Source organism: Oncorhynchus mykiss, chromosome 23, assembly GCF_013265735.2.
Source record: "Oncorhynchus mykiss isolate Arlee chromosome 23, USDA_OmykA_1.1, whole genome shotgun sequence".
Lineage (NCBI taxonomy): Eukaryota > Metazoa > Chordata > Actinopteri > Salmoniformes > Salmonidae > Oncorhynchus > Oncorhynchus mykiss.
Genome location: NC_048587.1, coordinates 44,562,548 through 44,582,020, shown reverse-complemented (window position 1 = coordinate 44,582,020; position 19,473 = coordinate 44,562,548). Strand labels below are relative to the sequence as shown.

At 46.2% G+C, this 19,473-nt stretch overlaps 1 protein-coding gene across 1 annotated transcript in view; it reads left to right on the top strand.

The window, feature by feature from the left end:
• The window catches only part of LOC110503120 (disks large homolog 5), a 124,320-nt gene that overhangs the window by 64,277 nt on the left and 40,570 nt on the right, over positions 1-19,473 (top strand). The window contains exons 11-17 of the mRNA XM_036959905.1: positions 2,168-2,398; positions 9,126-9,310; positions 9,595-9,720; positions 10,010-10,142; positions 10,349-10,476; positions 10,611-10,786; positions 12,132-12,235. Of these exons, the coding sequence (XP_036815800.1) occupies positions 2,168-2,398; positions 9,126-9,310; positions 9,595-9,720; positions 10,010-10,142; positions 10,349-10,476; positions 10,611-10,786; positions 12,132-12,235 (1,083 nt within the window). The remainder of the gene's footprint in view (positions 1-2,167; positions 2,399-9,125; positions 9,311-9,594; positions 9,721-10,009; positions 10,143-10,348; positions 10,477-10,610; positions 10,787-12,131; positions 12,236-19,473) is intronic.

The window sequence follows — 19,473 nt, the reverse complement described above, 5'->3', positions numbered from 1 at the left end:
CCCAATACTTTTATGTAAAGGTACAATCGTCACACTCTCATTCTCAATGGTAGGTGAAGGTACATCTCCATTTCCAAGGTTACAAACGTATTTTGTGTACCCTCAGTTCTTGGTGGTACTGATCTGTCGCTTTGCTTAGCAGAATTGTTGCCACATAAAAGGAATTAACGGCTTTGTCACGGTGGTGGTACCCTAAAAAGGCAAATTTGTACCATAATCATTATCATGTTTCCCAGCATGCTCTACTGCAGGTAGATTTTTAGGAATTGTTTTAATATCTGTATTTTTGCATTTACTTTGATTGGCTGATTAATCTTATGCTATAAAGATAGATGATAAACAGTTTTCCCAACCAGTCCAATCAGTTAGTTAGATTTATTGCACCCGTTACTGAAATGGTTGTTCCAGTTTAAATGGTTTGGTCGTCTCCTTTATCAATGTTCTTAACCCTGTCAGTCATTCTGAATGCAGATTGCAGGTGAATAGAAAATGCCAACTGTTGGCTATCCTAACTCTGGCTTGATTCATATAGGAATTACACATCACTTTCCAAGCCAGTCTAATGTGACTTACAGGCCTGATGTGGCCAGTAAACCAGGAATTTCAGGCCACTGTAGTGTAAAACTAGGTCTTAAAATAAGGCATTATGAGATAGTGGGAGGAGCTATAGGAGGACGGGGTAATTGTAGTGGCATGTATGGAACGGTATCAAACATATGGAAACCCGCCCAGGTTCTGTCGTAACCGGCCGTGACCGGGAGGTCCGTGGGGCGACGCACAATTGGCCTAGCGTCGTCCGGGTTAGGGAGGGGTGGCCGGTAGGGATATCCTTGTCTCATCGCGCACCAGCGACTCCTGTGGCTGGCCGGGCGCAGTGCACACTAACCAAGGTTGCCAGGTGCATGGTGTTTCCTCCGACACATTGGTGCGGCTGGCTTCCGGGTTGGATGCGCGCTGTGTTAAGAAGCAGTGCGGTTTGGTTGGGTTGTGTATCGGAGGACGCATGACTTTCAACTTTCGTCTCTCCCGAGCCCGTACGGGAGTTGTAGCGATGAGACAAGATAGTAGCTACTAACAATTGGATACCACGAAATTGGGGAGAAAAAGGGGTACATTTATTTAATAAAAACAAACAAACAAAAAAAAACATATGGAAACCACATGTTTGACTCCATTCCTTTAATTCCATTCCAGCCATTACAATGAGCCTGTCCTCCTATGGCTCCTCCCACCAGCCTCCACTGACATGGATATATTGTCATAAATTATAATAATTATTTTACAATTATTTATTCAGGATAAATGGAGCTAGCCCTGAGTTAGCCTTCCCTGGAGAAGGTTGGTTCTGAACCATTCTTTGCCATAGAAATTTACCTGGCTAAAAGATGAGCCACTTTCGTGCTACCGGTTATCCCAAGTCGAACTCAGAGTTGACTAAAGTTACCTCACTAACTCCTCAAACCAGGTTCGTAGTATACCCCTCTGATCTCAACCCAACTTATGGGAGATTCTGGAGCGGTGCCTGAGACGGCGTTTTCCACCACCATCAACAAAACACCAAATTATACTTTTTTTTGTGGAAGAATGGTGTTGCATCCCAACAACAGAGTTCCAGATATAGAATCTATGCCAAGGTGCATTGAAGCTGTTCTGGTTCAAGGGACCCAATGCCTTATTAACACACTTTATGTTGGTGTTTCCTTTATTTTGGCCGTTACTGTACCTTACAGGGTACCACTACAGTGACAAGCAATTGTACCCCTTTCAGAACAAATTTAAATGTAATTTTGTTTGTGTCAGGCCAGGTCATGGTTCAATATGCGCAAAATGCATGGATGAAATGTCCTCTTAGTTGAACTTATGTGTGCTGATTCAGAGTCATGGTGTTAATTTGTTATTTAAAACGATACAGGAAACACATCGATTAGAGAATCAATTAGCTGCCATTTAATAGTATGAAACATCTGCATGTATAAGCTAGTTTGCAAGCCTTCCAAGTCTTGCACGTCTGCATCCTATTATAAAAGACAAAGGCCATGGCATGATAGAAAGACCAATAACAAGGTTGACAGATGACCAGGACATCAAGGAACCCCATGATATGGCTCTTTTTTTGTTGTTGTCACTTGAAGTTTCTGAGCTAATTGCTCTCTTCTTTGTGCTGAAGGAGCTTGGCTCGGCGCTGATTGACCGAGACAGAGCTATCTGTGAAAAGAATGAGCTGCTGGAGAAGTGCTGCCACGAGGTGAAGGACAAGGCTGAGGCCCAGAAGGAGTTGAGCCAGGCCTGTAAAGACATCCAGACCATCCGGGAGGAGAGAGACGTAGCCCGCAAGGAGAGGACAGAGGCCATCATACAGAGAGACCAGCTACTGAGAGAATACTACCAGACTAGACAGGTAACACACACACACCTGAGATCATTACCACATACACACCTTAAACACACCTGTATAAGAAGAAGAGAACAGCAAGAACTAATACTCGCACTTTACTTTTTCCTACTCGCACTGACTTTGCTGAAAGCTACTTTGTTAAGGAAATGTTTTACTTACTATGCCTGAGTAATGTTGTCTCACCTAGCTATCTTAAGGTGAATGTACTAATTGTAAGTCACTCTGAAAAAGAGCATCTGCTAACTGACTTAAATGTTATGTACATGTAAATGCAAGACCAGTTGCTGACATAGGCAGGCCATAAAGGCTAGACAGGCCATACAGGCTAGTCAGGCCATACAGGCTAGTCAGGTCATACAGGCTAGTCAGGCCATACAGGCTAGTCAGGCCATACAGGCTAGTCAGGCCATACAGGCTAGGCAGGATTAATTGAATAATAATAGGGAGATGTGATTGTATACAAATGTGAGCAAGGTCTGAAATTATTATGCTTTAGTCAAATATTATAACAGTTTTGGCTTCTTGCGGTCAACCTGCAATCTACAATTGATTTGAAATGATGTTCCGGCCCCCCGACTGTGCGCTTCTCCATGGCTCTTACAACACATTTGTCCCAGCTTCATTTCATTTTGTGTCAAGCTTTCTGTCTCTGGTTGTCTTTTAGAATTTATTACAGAGGTAGAAGTCAAAAGATCCCTACATTATGAAATGCCCAGCAATCGAAGTGGAAAGCATGTCTCTGACTTTGACACATAGTGGGTATAAAAGTGCTGCCTGCCACTCTACAAAGCACTTCATTACTGCCCAACAGCCACAGTAAACCCAGGAAATGGAACGGGATTGATTTACTCTGGAGCATAATTCAATGCCCCAATGCTTCACTACTACTGTTGCTCAGCATCACTTCCCCAGTATCAGTGTTACACTTTGAAACATGCAGAGAGGCTGAAACATAGGCTGTGTCCCAAATTGCACCCTATTCCATATATATATAAACTCAGCAAAAAAATAAACGTCCGCTCGCTGTCAACTGCGTTTTTATTCAGAAAACTTAACGTGTAAATATTTGCATGAACAAACAAGATTCAACAACTGAGACATAAACTGAACAAGTTCCACAGACATGTGACTAACAGGATGAATGGAATAATGTGTCCCTGAACAAAGGGGAGGTAAAAATCTAAAGTAATAGTCTGGTGTGGCCACTAGCTGTATTAAGTACTGCAGTGCATCTCCTCCTCATGGACTGCACCAGATTTGCCAGTTCTTGCTGTGAGATGTTACCCCACTTTTCCACCAAGGCACCTGCAAGTTCCCGGATATTTCTGGGGGGAATGGCCCTAGCCCTCACCCTCCGATCCAAGAGATCCCAGACGTGCTCAATGGGATTGAGATCCGGGCTTTTCACTGGCTAAGGCAGAACACTGACATTCCTGTCTTGCAGTAAATCACACACAGAATGAGCAGTATGGCTGGTGGCATTGTCATGCTGGAGGATCATGTCAGGATGATCCTGCAGGAAGGGTACCACATGAGGCAGGAGGATGTCTTCCCTGTAACGCACAGCGTTGAGATTGCCTGCAATGACAACAAGCGCAGTCCGATGATGCTGTGACACACCGCCCCAGACCATGATGGACCCTCCACCTCCAAATCGATCCCACTCCAGAGTACAGGCCTCGGTGTAACGCTCATTCCTTCGACGATAAACGCAAATCCAACCATCACCCCTGGTGAGACAAAACCGCGACTCGTCAGTGAAGAGCACTTTTTGCCAGTCCTGTCTGGTCCAGCGGCGGTGGGTTTGTGCCCATAGGCGACGTTGTTGCCGGTGATGTCTGGTGAGGACCTGCCTTACAACAGGCCTACAAGCCCTCAGTCCAGCCTCTCTCAGCCTATTGCGCACAGTTTGAGCACTGATGGAGGAATTGTGCGTTCCTGGTGTAACTCGGGCGGTTGTTGATGCCATCCTGTACCTGTCCCGCAGGCGTGATGTTCGGGTGTATCGATCCTGTGCAGGTGTTGTTACACGTGGTCTACCACTGTGAGGATGATCAACTGTCCATCCTGTCTCCCTGTAGCGCTGTCTTAGGTGTCTCACAGTATGGACATTGCAATTTATTATCCTGGCCACATCTGCAGTCCTCATGCCTCCTTGCAGCATGCCTAAGGCATGTTCACACAGATGAGCAGGGACCCTGGGCATCTTTCTTTTGGTGTTTTTCAGAGTCAGTAGAAAGGCCTCTTTAGTGTCCTAAGTTTTCATAACTGTGACCTTAATTGCCTACCATCTGTAAGCTGTTAGTGTTTTAACGACCGTTCCACAGGTGAATGTTCATTAATTGTTTTTGGTTCATTGAGCAAGAGAAACAGTGTTTAAACCCTTTACAATGAAGATCTGTGAAGTTATTTGGATTTTTATGAATTATCTTTGAAAGACAGGTTCCTGAAAAAGGGATGTTTATTTTTTTGCTGAGTTTATATATATACAGTGGGGCAAAAAAGTATTTAGGCAGCCACCAATTGTGCAAGTTCTCCCACTTAAAAAGATGAGAGAGGCCTGTAATTTTCATCATAGGTACACTTCAACTATGACAGACAAAATGAGAAAAAAAATCCAGAAAATCACATTGTAGGATTTTTAATGAATTTATTTGCAAATTATGGTGGAAAATAAGTATTTGGCCAATAACAAAAGTTTATCTCAATACTTTGTTATATACCCTTTGTTGGCAATGACAGAGGTTAAACGTTTTCTGTAAGTCTTCACAAGGTTTTCAGACACTGTTGCTGGTATTTTGGCCCATTCCTCCATGCAGATCTCCTCTAGAGCAGTGATGTTTTGGGGCTGTTGCTGGGCAACACAGACTTTCAACTCCCTCCAAAGATTTTCTATGGGGTTGAGATCTGGAGACTGGCTAGGCCACTCCAGGACCTTGAAATGCTTCTTACGAAGCCACTCCTTCGTTGCCTGGGCGGGAGGTGTGTTTGGGATCATTGTCATGCTGAAAGACCCAGCCACGATTCATCATCAGTGCCCTTGCTGATAGAAGGAGGTTTTCACTCAAAATCTCACGATACATGGCCCCATTCATTCTTTCCTTTACATGGATCAGTCGTCCTGGTCCCTTAGCAGAAAAACAGCACCAAAGCATGATGTTTACACCCCCATGCTTCACAGTAGGTATGGTGTTCTTTGGATGCAATTCAGCATTCTTTGTCTTCCAAACACGACGAGTTGAGTTTTTACCAAAAAGTTATATTTTGGTTTTATCTGACCATATGACATTCTCCCAATCTTCTTCTGGATCATCCAAATGCTCTCTAGCAAACTTCAGACGAGCCTGGACATGTACTGGCTTAAGCAGGGGGACACGTCTGGCACTGCAGGATTTGAGTCCCTGGCGGCGTAGTGTGTTACTGATGGTAGGCTTTGTTACTTTGGTCCCAGCTCTCTGCAGGTCATTCACTAGGTCCCCCCGTGTGGCTCTGGGATTTTTGCTCACCGTTCTTGTGATCATTTAGACCCCACTGGGTGAGATCTTGCGTGGAGCCCCAGATCGAGGGAGATTGTCAGTGGTCTTGTATGTCTTCCATTTCCTAATAATTGCTCCCACAGTTGATTTCTTCAAACCAAGCTGCTTACCTATTGCAGATTCAGTCTTCCCAGCCTGGTGCAGGTCTACAATTTTGTTTCTGGTATCCTTTGACAGCTCTTTGGTCTTGGCCATAGTGGAGTTCGGAGTGTGACTGTTTGAGGTTGTGGACAGGTGTCTTTTATACTGATAACAAGTTCAAACAGGTGCCATTAATACAGGTAAGGAGTGGAGGACAGAGGAGCCTCTTAAAGAAGAAGTCACAGGTCTGTGAGAGCCAGAAATCTTGCTTGTTTGTAGGTGACCAAATACTTATTTTCCACCATAATTTGCAAATAAATTCATTAAAAATCCTACAATGTGATTTTCTGGATTTTTTTTCTCATTTTGTCTGTCATAGTTGAAGTGTACCTATGATGAAAATTCCAGGCCTATCTCATCTTTTTAAGTGGGAGAACTTGCACAATTGGTGGCTGACTAAATACTTTTTTGCCCCACTGTATATACAGTTGAAGTCGAAGTTTACATACACCTTAGCCAAATACATTTAAATTCCGTTTTTCACATTTCCTGACATTTAATCATTGGTAAAAATTCCCTGTTTTAGGTCAGTTGGGATGACCACTTTATTTTAAGAATGTGAAATGTCAGAATAATGTTAGAGAGAATGATTTATTTCAGCTTGTATTTCTTTCATCACATTCCCAGTGGGTCAGAAGTTTACATACACTCAATTAGTATTTGGTAGCATTGCCTTTAAATTACTTAACTTGGGTCAAACGTTTCGGGTAGCCTTCTACAAGCTTCCCACAATAGGTTGGGTGAATTTTAGCCCATTCCTCCTGGCAGAGTTGGTGTAACTGAGTCAGGTTTGTTGGCCTCATTGCTCACACACGATTTTTCAGTTCTGCTCATAAATATTCTATTTTCTACCTAATATCTACAGTGCATTTGGAAAGTATTCAGACCACTTGACTTTTTCCACAGTTTGTTACGTTACAGCCTTATTCTAAAATGGATTTTTTAAAAAAATGATCTCATCAATCTACACACAATACCCCATGATGTCAAAACAACATTTTAGCAAATTCATAAAAAAACTAAAAATTGAAATATCACATTTACATAAGTATTCTGACCCTTTACTCAATACTTTGTTGAAACACATGTGGCAGCAATTACAGCCTCTTGTGTATGACGCTTCAAGCTTGGCACACCTGTATCTGTGGAGTTTCTCCCATTCTTCTCTGCAGATTCTCTCAAACTCTGTCAGGTTGTATGGGGAGCGTCACTGCACAGCTATTGTCAGGTCTCTCCAGAGATGTTCAATCGGGTTGAAGTCCGGGCTCTGGCTGGGCCACTCAAGGACTTTCGGGGACTTGTCCCGAAGCCACTCCTGCGTTGTCTTGGATGTGGGCTTAGGGTCGTTGTCCTGTTGGAAGGTGAATCTTCACCCCAGTCTGAGGCCTTGAGCGGTCTGGAGCAAGTTTTCATCAAGGATCTCTCTGTACTTTGCTCCGTTCATCTTTTCCTCGATCCTGACTAGTCTCCCAGTCCCTGCCACTGAAAATTATCCCCACAGCATGATGCTGCCACCACCATGCTTCACTGTAGGGATGGTGACAGGTTTCCTCCAGATGTGACACATAGCATTCAAGCCAAAGAGTTCAATCATCAGACCAGAGAATATTAAAAAAATAAAAATGTTATCCCCAATTTCATGATATCCAATTGGTAGGTACAGTCTTGTCCCATCGTTGCAACTCCCGTATGGAGTCGGACGATGCAAAGGTCGAGAGCCATGCCTCCTCCGAAACATAACCCTGCCAAGCCACACTGCTTACTTAACCCAGAAGCTAGTCGCACCAATGTGCTACTCTACCATAAAGGTCTTATTGGTGGAGTGCTGCAGAGATGGTTGTCCTTCAGGAAGGTCCTCCCATCTCCACAGATGAACTCTGGAGCTCTGTCAGAGTGACCATCGGGTTCTTGGCCACCTCCCTGAACAAGGCTCTTCTCCCTCGATTGCTGGGCAGACAGCTCTAGGAAGAGTCTTGGTGGTTTCAAACTTCTTCCATTTAAGAATGATGGAGGCCACTGGGTTTTTGGGGACCTTCAATGCTGCAGACAATTTTTAGTACCCTTCCCCAGATCTTTACCTCGACACAATCCTGTCTTGGAGCTCTACGGACAATTCCTTCTACCTCATGGCTTGGTTTTTGCTCTGACATGCACTGTCAACTGTGGGACCTTATATAGACAGGTGTGTGCCTTTCCAAATCATGTCCAGTCAATTGAATTTACCACAGGTGGAATCCAATAAAGTTGTAGAAACAGCTCATGGATGATCAATGGAAACAGGATGCACCTGAGCTCATTTTCAAGTTTCATAGCAAAGGGTCAGTTTTTTTTATTTTTAATACATTTGCTACCATTTCTAAAAACTGTTTTCGCTTTGCCATTATCGGGTATTGTGTGTAGATTGATGAGGGGGAAAAAGTATTTGATAAATTTTAGAATAAGTCTGTAATGTAACAAAATGTGGAGAAAGTCAAGGGGTCTGAATACTTTCCGATTGCACTCTATATAAGGAATAGGGTGCCATGTGGGATGCAGAATACTGTGGTAGAATTGGTGGTGTATGTCTGTCTGTTTTTAAAATGGTCCCATTCCTTGTTGCCATCGTGGTGGCTGGCTGGATAATCTTTTATGAATCCCCTGCTATGTGGCACCTGCTTGGCGGGGTTACCCTGGGTTAAGGGCACAGCACAGTGAGCACAGCTGGAATGAAAAAAGCACAACCAGCCGTCACATCCCTGTCTGTCCCACTTCACAGCCAAATCTATAATCTAATCCATAGGATGCACTCAAACAAAATGTTACACAACAAGTCAGTTGGGGTCAATTCCCTTTTCAATTCAATCAAATCAGGAAGTTGGAATTTAAATATTAACTCTAAATTCCAGTTTTCCTATGAGGAAACACATTCATCTAATATTTTTAACTGAAAGCACTTGTGTGCTTGAAATATATAGTTTATTAGGTCCACAGGGGAGGGGGGGGGGGGGTACTAAACTGACCCAAGATCAGCATCTAGGGGCAACTTCAACCTACACCCATTTCCTCCTCATCAGAAACAAGACTCGACAACCCTGGACATGGAGCGGGCCAACAAGGAGATAGAGGTGCTGAGGAAGCAGTATGAAGCCATGTCTCAGGAGCTGAAGGAGGCGACGCAGGAAGCAGAGGTGGCCAAGTGTCGACGCGACTGGGCCTTTCAGGAGAGAGACAAGATAGTGGCAGAGAGAGAGAGTATTCGGTGAGTAGAGAGAGAATAAATAGAGAGAAACATCTTGCATTCCACAGCACATGGCCCCTAGAACCTGTCAGGAAGCCAACAGGATGATAGCTAAGAAACACACTTTATATCGATATTGAAGACTCAAGGATCAGTGGCCAGTGCCGAAAAATTAGTTGAAAGGCTCGGTCTTAAATTTCCACAGAAGAGTGGATGATTATTGGATATTTACAGAAAATGGGACAAGCTTGAAAGGCAATGTATGAATTGATGTAGATGACGCCCTGTGTGTGTGTGTCTGTCAGAACGTTATGTGACAATCTGAGGAGAGAGAGGGACCGAGCGGTGAGCGACCTGGCAGATGCATTGAGAAACCTAGATGATACCAGGAAACAGAAAAATGACGCGTCACGCGAACTTAAGGAACTCAAGTGAGTTATTCATCCTTCTACATCCTCCATCCATCCATTTCTCCATCAATCCACATCAGAATATAAACCTCTGAAAACTATTTACAGTACAGAGGAATATAACCCTATTATTTAACTTTGCCAGTTCTGTAACTTGATTTGAAGTACTGTAGCTTTTGGTGCTCTGACAGACAGTGTTATTTATAACCAGGTTTTATTGCCACCTAGTGGTTGAAATGGCTGTCTGTACATGCACAAGTTTGTCTTCAAATGTAAAGGTTGTTTTCAAAGTTTCTCTTTCTTTCTACAGAGAAAGGATTGAAGACCAGTTGGAAAAGGAGGCCAGTTTTCGTCAGCTGATGGCTCATAATTCACACGATTCAGCCATCGACACAGACTCTTTGGAGTGGGAGACGGAAGTTGTGCAGTTTGAGAAAAACAGAGTAAGTGTTTAGCGCTCACCAAGCTATTTATCTTGGCCAATTCCACATGCATTACTTTGTGCTATTGCCAAATGGAATTGAACCACAAAGAATGAATACAGTAGTAAAACAGTAGTAATATTCAGACAAGCAAACCATGGACACATTTTAGATCAGATGCGCCTTTTTAATGAGGAAATAGTAATGCTTTATTTACATTATTTCAGGAGGACATGGATTTAAAAGCACTTGGTTTTGACGTTGCCGAGGGGATAAATGAGCCATATTTACCAGGAGACTGTGGGATATTTGTGAGTAAGGTGGACAGAGGAGGTATTGCTGAAGGAAGGTTAAGGTAAATCACACTTAATGGCCTTCTTCCTACTTTTGAAAAACATATTGTTATTATTAATCATCCACTGGTTACAGTTCTGCTTGGTTGCATCTTCTCTCTACAAAGTCAATTATTGGTTGCTCTTCTCTCTACAGAGTGAATGATTGGCTGTTGAAGATTAACAATGTGGACCTGACCAATAAGGACAGGAAGCAGGTTCTGAAGGCAGTGCTGAGCGGAGAAGGAGTGATCAATATGGTGGTCCGCAGGAGGAAATCTCTGGGAGGACGCTTAATCACTCCTATTGAGATCAACCTCACAGGATACAAAGGTATCACTCATATACAGCAAAACCTCACACAATAAAAACATTTTTAAAAAATAAATTATTTAACCAGGTAGGCCAGTTGAGAACAAGTTCTCATTTACAACTGCGACCTGGCCAAGATAAAGCAAAGCAGTGCGACAAAAACAACAACACAGAGTTACACATAAACAAACATACAGTCAATAACACATTAGGAAAATCTATGTACAGTGTGTGCAAATGTAGTAAGGTTAGAGAGGTAAGGCAATAAATAGGCCATAGAGACAAAATAATTACAATTTAGCATTAACACTGGAGTGATAGATGTGTATATGATGATGTGCAAGTAGAGATACTGGGGTGCAAAAGAGCAAGAGGATAAATAACAATATGGGGATGAGGTAGTTGGGTGTGCTATTTACAGATTGGCTGTGTACAGGTACAGTTCTATATAAGAGCCAAATAAGTCTTCTTTGACTTGTAACCATAGCGGATCCCTTTTTGGTGCCTTTTTTTGAATGTTCTATAAAGAAGCATGCTCATAAGGTTAAACATGTAACCTTTATGGTGCTATAAAGAACTATTCAAAAAGAGCACCAAAAAGGATTCTGCTGTCATTACAACCATTTCTGATGCCGTATATACCTCTTTTTAATGGTTATTTTACAGAACCTTTATCTCAATCTCAAAGGTTCTACAAAAAACAGTTGAAGAACAATACTTTTTCTTCTGGTTAGACATATTATATTGTTAAAATTCCAAAGGTTTTATTATTGTGTTAATTGACAAGTTGTATCAGGTGTGCTACCTCTGGAACAGCTGGGGCTCCCTGAGGAGAGGTTTGAGATCTAGTGATTTAGACATCAGTTCTCAATTGACACAAGACCATACATCAGTCTTTCACAAGACACTGTCATATGTAATATGTAATAGCTTAACACAACACATTAGATAAACTGGAATCACACTGTCTCTCACGGTTTCACCAAAAGAGCTGTGAGCAACCCAAGCACCAAAATATTCTAATGAGCCTCCGCCCCTATATTTGAATTGTCACTAAAAGAGCAAAGAACTATTTTCTGAACTGCAAAGAATCATTGAAGAGCTCAAAGGGTTATTGGAGTTATTATGGTTCCACATAGAACCATCACTCTTTCCAAAGAACCCTTGCGGAACCCTCTTTTCTTAGTGCATATCACCCTGCCCAAGCACTTATCATCCATTTTTGGATGGAATGCAAAATATGAAACTTCTGTCATTGTATGATCAGTATCCAACACTAAATTGATGATGACGATTGTGATGAGGAGGAGGATAATGAAATGTGTGTGTGCTGAAGACGTGACGTTATCCTCCCTGCCTCCTCCAGCCAGTGGTATAGGGCTGGAGTGTGGGGTGTTTGTAGCTGGGGTCACTCCGGGCTCTCCAGCAACCAAGGAGGGTTCACTCACAGTTGGAGATCGACTCATCGCTGTACGTATCACATTACACCTGCTTTTATTATGAAAGCTAATATTGTTTTTCTACTAAACCTGGGCCTGTATCCATAAAGCGTATATGAGTAGGAGTGCTTATCTAGGATCAGTTTAGCCATTTAGATTCAAATGAATGATTAGGTGGGGACCTAATCCTAGATTAGTACTCATACTTCATGAATATATACAGTGAGGCAAAAAAGTATTTGATCCCCTGCTGATTTTTTTTACATTTGCCCACTGACATGGAAATTATCAGTCTATAATTTTAATGGTAGGTTTATTTGAACAGTAAGAGACAGAATAACAACAAAAAAATCCAGAAATACGCATTTAAAAAATGTTATAAATTGATTTGCATTTTAATGAGGGAAATAAGTATTTGACCCCTCTGCAAAACATTACTTAGTACTTGCTGGCAAAACCCTTGTTGGCAATCACAGAGGTCAGACGTTTCTTGTTGTTGGCCACCAGGTTTGCACACATCTCTGGAGCGATTTTGTTCCACTCCTTTTTGTAGATCTTCTCCAAGTCATTAAGGTTTCGAGGCTGACGTTTGGCATCTCGAACCTTCAGCTCCCTTCACAGATTTTCTATGGGATTAAGGTCTGGAGACTGGCTAGGCCACTCCAGGACCTTAATGTGCTTCTTCTTGAGCCACTCCTTTGTTGCCTTGGCCGTGTGTTTTGGGTCATTGTGATGCTTACTGTCATGTACTGTCATGTTGTCTTGTCTCTGTCCTTTCCCTTCACCCTGTCTCCCTCTGCTGGTCGTGTTAGGTTACCTTTTCTCCCCCGCTTTCCCCCAGCTGTCCCTTGTCTCCTCTAACTACCCATTCACCCCGTTCCCCACCTGTTCCCTTTTTCCCTCTGATTAGGTCCCTATATCTCTCTCTGTTTCTGCTCCTGTCCTTGTCGGATTCTTGTTTGTTTGTGTAATTCATGCCTGAACCAGACTGCCGTCATGTTTGCTGTAACCTTGTCCTGTCCTGTCGGAATCTGCCGGTCCATCTGAGCCTACCTATGTTTGGTAATTAAAGAAGCTCTGTTTAAGTTGATTCGCTTTTGGGTCCTCATTCACTCACCATAACAGAAGAATCCGACCAAGAATGGACCCAGCGACTTCGGATCCTCTCCACTCAGCCGTCGGGATCCAGGGAGCGATGCTAGGCAGACACGAGCAGGAAGTGTCTGCTGCTCGACATGCCGTTGAGACCCTGGCCACCCAAGTCTCCAACCTCACAGAACAGGTTCACCATCTCTGCCTCGATCCACCGGCCACTTCCAGGGCTTTCGAATCTCCGGAGCCCAGAATCAATAACCCGCCGTGTTACTCTGGGGAGCCCACTGAATGCCGCTCGTTCCTCACCCAGTGTGATATTGTGTTTTCTCTCCAGCCCAACACTTACTCCAGGAGCACTGCTCGTGTCGCCTACGTCATATCTCTCCTTATTGGACGGGCTCGTGAGTGGGGCACGGCAATCTGGGAGGCAAGGGCTGAGTGTACTAACCAGTATCAAGACTTTAAGGAGGAGATGATACGGGTTTTTGATCGATCTGTTTTTGGGGAGGAGGCTTCCAGGGCCCTGTCTTCCCTATGTCAAGGCAATCGATCCATAACAGACTACTCTATTGAGTTTCGCACTCTTGCTGTCTCCAGTGGCTGGAACGAGCCGGCCTTGCTCGCTCGTCTTCTGGAGGGTTTCCGCGCAGAGGTAAAGGATGAGATTCTCTCCCGGGAGGTTCCTTCCAGCGTGGATTCCTTGATTGAACTCGCTATTCGCATTGAGCGACGGGTTGATCTTCGTCACCGAGCTCGTGGAAAGGAGCTCGCGCTCTCCGTCGCCTCCCTCTCCGCATCACTACCATCTTCCTCTGCCGGCTCGGGTGCTGAGCCCATGCAGCTGGGAGGTATCCGCATCTCGACTAAGGAGAGGGAACGGAGAATCACCAACCGCCTCTGTCTCTATTGCGGTTCCGCTGGTCATTTTGTCACTTCATGTCCAGTAAAAGGCCAGAGCTCGTCAGTAAGCGGAGGGCTACTGGTGAGCGCTACTACTCCTGTCTCTCCTTCAAGATCCTGCACTACCTTGTCGGTCCATCTACGCTGGACCGGTTCGTCAGCTTCCTGCAGTGCCTTAATAGACTCTGGGGCGGAGGGCTGTTTTATGGACGAGACCTGGGCTCGGGAACATGACATTCCTCTCAGACAGTTAAAGGAGCCCACGGCCTTGTTCGCCCTGGATGGTAGTCCTCTCCCCAGGATTCAGCGTGAGACGCTACCTTTAACCCTCACTGTTTCTGGTAATCATAGTGAAACCATTTCTTTTTTAATTTTTCGTTCACCTTTTACACCTGTTGTTTTGGGCCATCCCTGGCTAGTTTGTCATAATCCTTCCATTAATTGGTCTAGTAATTCTATCCTCTCCTGGAACGTCTCTTGTCATGTGAAATGTTTAATGTCTGCTATCCCTCCTGTTTCCTCTGTCTCTTCTTCACAGGAGGAGCCTGGTGATTTGACAGGGGTGCCGGAGGAATATCACGATCTGCGCACGGTGTTCAGTCGGTCCAGGGCCACCTCTCTTCCTCCACACCGGTCGTATGATTGTAGTATTGATCTCCTTCCGGGAACCACCCCCCCCCGGGGTAGACTATACTCTCTGTCGGCTCCCGAACGTAAGGCTCTCGAAGATTATTTGTCTGTAGCTCTTGACGCCGGTACCATAGTCCCCTCCTCCTCTCCCGCCGGAGCGGGGTTTTTTTTTGTCAAGAAGAAGGACGGGTCTCTGCGCCCCTGCATAGATTATCGAGGGCTGAATGACATAACAGTGAAGAATCGTTATCCGCTTCCTCTTATGTCTTCAGCCTTCGAGATCCTGCAGGGAGCCAGGTTTTTCACTAAGTTGGACCTTCGTAACGCTTACCATCTCGTGCGCATCAGGGAGGGGGACGAGTGGAAGACGGCGTTTAACACTCCGTTAGGGCACTTTGAATACCGGGTTCTTCCTTTCGGCCTCGCTAACGCTCCAGCTGTCTTTCAGGCATTAGTCAATGATGTCCTGAGAGACATGCTGAACATCTTTGTTTTCGTTTACCTTGACGATATCCTGATTTTTTCACCGTCACTCCAGATTCATGTTCAGCACGTTCGACGTGTCCTCCAGCGCCTTTTAGAGAATTGTCTTTTTGTGAAGGCTGAGAAGTGCACTTTTCATGCCTCCTCCGTCACATTTCTCGGTTCTGTTATTTCCGCTGAAGGCATTAAGATGGATCCCGCTAAGGTCCAAGCTGTCATTGATTGGCCCGTCCCTAAGTCACGCGTCGAGCTGCAGCGCTTTCTCGGCTTCGCGAACTTCTATCGTCGTTTCATCCGTAATTTCGGTCAGGTGGCAGCTCCTCTCACAGCCCTTACTTCTGTCAAGACGTGCTTTAAGTGGTCCGTTTCCGCCCAGGGAGCTTTTGATCTCCTCAAGAATCGTTTTACATCCGCTCCTATCCTTGTTACACCTGACGTCTCTAGACAGTTCGTTGTCGAGGTTGACGCGTCAGAGGTGGGAGTGGGAGCCATCCTTTCTCAGCGCTCCCTCTCTGACGACAAGGTCCACCCATGCGCGTATTTTTCTCATCGCCTGTCGCCGTCGGAACGTAACTATGATGTGGGTAACCGCGAACTGCTCGCCATCCGGTTAGCCCTAGGCGAATGGCGACAGTGGTTGGAGGGGGCGACCGTTCCTTTTGTCGTTTGGACTGACCATAGGAACCTTGAGTACATCCGTTCTGCCAAACGACTTAATGCGCGTCAGGCGCGTTGGGCGCTGTTTTTCGCTCGTTTCGAGTTCGTGATTTCTTATCGTCCGGGTTCTAAGAACACCAAGCCTGATGCTTTGTCTCGTCTCTTCAGTTCTTCAGTAGCCTCCACTGACCCCGAGGGGATTCTCCCTGAGGGGCGTGTTGTCGGGTTGACTGTCTGGGGAATTGAGAGGCAGGTAAAGCAAGCACTCACTCAAACTCCGTCGCCGCGCGCTTGTCCTAGGAACCTTCTTTTCGTTCCCGTTCCTACTCGTCTGGCCGTTCTTCAGTGGGCTCACTCTGCCAAGTTAGCCGGCCACCCTGGCGTTCGGGGTACGCTTGCTTCCATTCGCCAGCGTTTCTGGTGGCCCACCCGGGAGCATGACACGCGTCGTTTCGTGGCTGCTTGTTCGGTCTGCGCGCAGACTAAGTCCGGTAACTCTCCTCCTGCCGGCCGTCTCAGGCCGCTTCCTATTCCCTCTCGACCGTGGTCTCACATCGCCTTAGATTTTGTCACCGGACTGCCTTCGTCAGCGGGGAAGACTGTTATTCTTACGGTTGTCGATAGGTTCTCTAAGGCGGCTCATTTCATTCCCCTTGCTAAGCTTCCTTCTGCTAAAGAGACGGCACAAATCATCATCGAGAATGTTTTCAGAATTCATGGCCTTCCGTCAGACGTCGTTTCGGACAGAGGTCCGCAATTCACGTCTCAATTTTGGAGGGAGTTTTGCCGTTTGATTGGGGCTTCCGTCAGTCTCTCTTCCGGCTTTCACCCCCAGTCTAACGGTCAAGCAGAACGGGCCAATCAGACTATTGGTCGCATCTTACGCAGTCTTTCTTTTCGCAACCCTGCGTCTTGGTCAGAACAGCTCCCCTGGGCAGAATACGCCCACAACTCGCTTCCTTCGTCTGCGACCGGGCTATCTCCTTTTCAGAGTAGCCTCGGGTACCAGCCTCCGTTGTTCTCATCTCAGTTCGCCGAGTCCAGCGTCCCCTCCGCTCAGGCTTTTGTCCAACGTTGCGAGCGCACCTGGAAGAGGGTCAGGTCTGCACTTTGCCGTTATAGGGCGCAGACTGTGAGAGCTGCTAATAAGCGTAGAACGAAGAGCCCTAGATATTGTCGCGGTCAGAGAGTTTGGCTCTCCACTCAGAACCTTCCCCTTAAGACGGCTTCTCGCAAGTTGACCCCGCGGTTCATTGGTCCATTCCGTATCTCTCAGGTCATTAATCCTGTCGCAGTGCGACTTCTTCTTCCGCGATATCTTCGTCGCGTCCACCCGGTCTTCCATGTCTCCTGTGTTAAGCCCGTTCTTCGCGCCCCCGCTCGTCTTCCCCCCCCCCCCATCCTTGTCGAGGGCGCACCTATCTACAGGGTCCGTAAAATCTTGGACATGCGTCCTCGGGGCCGTGGTCATCAGTACCTAGTTGACTGGGAGGGGTACGGTCCTGAGGAGAGGAGTTGGGTTCCCTCTCGGGACGTGCTGGACCGTGCGCTGATTGATGATTTCCTCCGTTGCCGCCAGGTTTCCTCCTCGAGTGCGCCAGGAGGCGCTCGGTGAGTGGGGGGGGTACTGTCATGTACTGTCATGTTGTCTTGTCTCTGTCCTTTCCCTTCACCCTGTCTCCCTCTGCTGGTCGTGTTAGGTTACCTTTTCTCCCCCGCTTTCCCCCAGCTGTCCCTTGTCTCCTCTAATTACCCATTCACCCCGTTCCCCACCTGTTCCCTTTTTCCCTCTGATTAGGTCCCTATATCTCTCTCTGTTTCTGCTCCTGTCCTTGTCGGATTCTTGTTTGTTTGTGTCATTCATGCCTGAACCAGACTGCCGTCATGTTTGCTGTAACCTTGTCCTGTCCTGTCGGAATCTGCCGGTCCATCTGAGCCTACCTATGTTTGGTAATTAAAGAAGCTCTGTTTAAGTTGATTCGCTTTTGGGTCCTCATTCACTCACCATAACAGAAGAATCCGACCAAGAATGGACCCAGCGACTTCGGATCCTCTCCACTCAGCCGTCGGGATCCAGGGAGCGATGCTAGGCAGACACGAGCAGGAAGTGTCTGCTGCTCGACATGCCGTTGAGACCCTGGCCACCCAAGTCTCCAACCTCACAGAACAGGTTCACCATCTCTGCCTCGATCCACCGGCCACTTCCAGGGCTTTCGAATCTCCGGAGCCCAGAATCAATAACCCGCCGTGTTACTCTGGGGAGCCCACTGAATGCCGCTCGTTCCTCACCCAGTGTGATATTGTGTTTTCTCTCCAGCCCAACACTTACTCCAGGAGCACTGCTCGTGTCGCCTACGTCATATCTCTCCTTATTGGACGGGCTCGTGAGTGGGGCACGGCAATCTGGGAGGCAAGGGCTGAGTGTACTAACCAGTATCAAGACTTTAAGGAGGAGATGATACGGGTTTTTGATCGATCTGTTTTTGGGGAGGAGGCTTCCAGGGCCCTGTCTTCCCTATGTCAAGGCAATCGATCCATAACAGACTACTCTATTGAGTTTCGCACTCTTGCTGTCTCCAGTGGCTGGAACGAGCCGGCCTTGCTCGCTCGTCTTCTGGAGGGTTTCCGCGCAGAGGTAAAGGATGAGATTCTCTCCCGGGAGGTTCCTTCCAGCGTGGATTCCTTGATTGAACTCGCTATTCGCATTGAGCGACGGGTTGATCTTCGTCACCGAGCTCGTGGAAAGGAGCTCGCGCTCTCCGTCGCCTCCCTCTCCGCATCACTACCATCTTCCTCTGCCGGCTCGGGTGCTGAGCCCATGCAGCTGGGAGGTATCCGCATCTCGACTAAGGAGAGGGAACGGAGAATCACCAACCGCCTCTGTCTCTATTGCGGTGCCGCTGGTCATTTTGTCACTTCATGTCCAGTAAAAGGCCAGAGCTCGTCAGTAAGCGGAGGGCTACTGGTGAGCGCTACTACTCCTGTCTCTCCTTCAAGATCCTGCACTACCTTGTCGGTCCATCTACGCTGGACCGGTTCGTCAGCTTCCTGCAGTGCCTTAATAGACTCTGGGGCGGAGGGCTGTTTTATGGACGAGACCTGGGCTCGGGAACATGACATTCCTCTCAGACAGTTAAAGGAGCCCACGGCCTTGTTCGCCCTGGATGGTAGTCCTCTCCCCAGGATTCAGCGTGAGACGCTACCTTTAACCCTCACTGTTTCTGGTAATCATAGTGAAACCATTTCTTTTTTAATTTTTCGTTCACCTTTTACACCTGTTGTTTTGGGCCATCCCTGGCTAGTTTGTCATAATCCTTCCATTAATTGGTCTAGTAATTCTATCCTCTCCTGGAACGTCTCTTGTCATGTGAAATGTTTAATGTCTGCTATCCCTCCTGTTTCCTCTGTCTCTTCTTCACAGGAGGAGCCTGGTGATTTGACAGGGGTGCCGGAGGAATATCACGATCTGCGCACGGTGTTCAGTCGGTCCAGGGCCACCTCTCT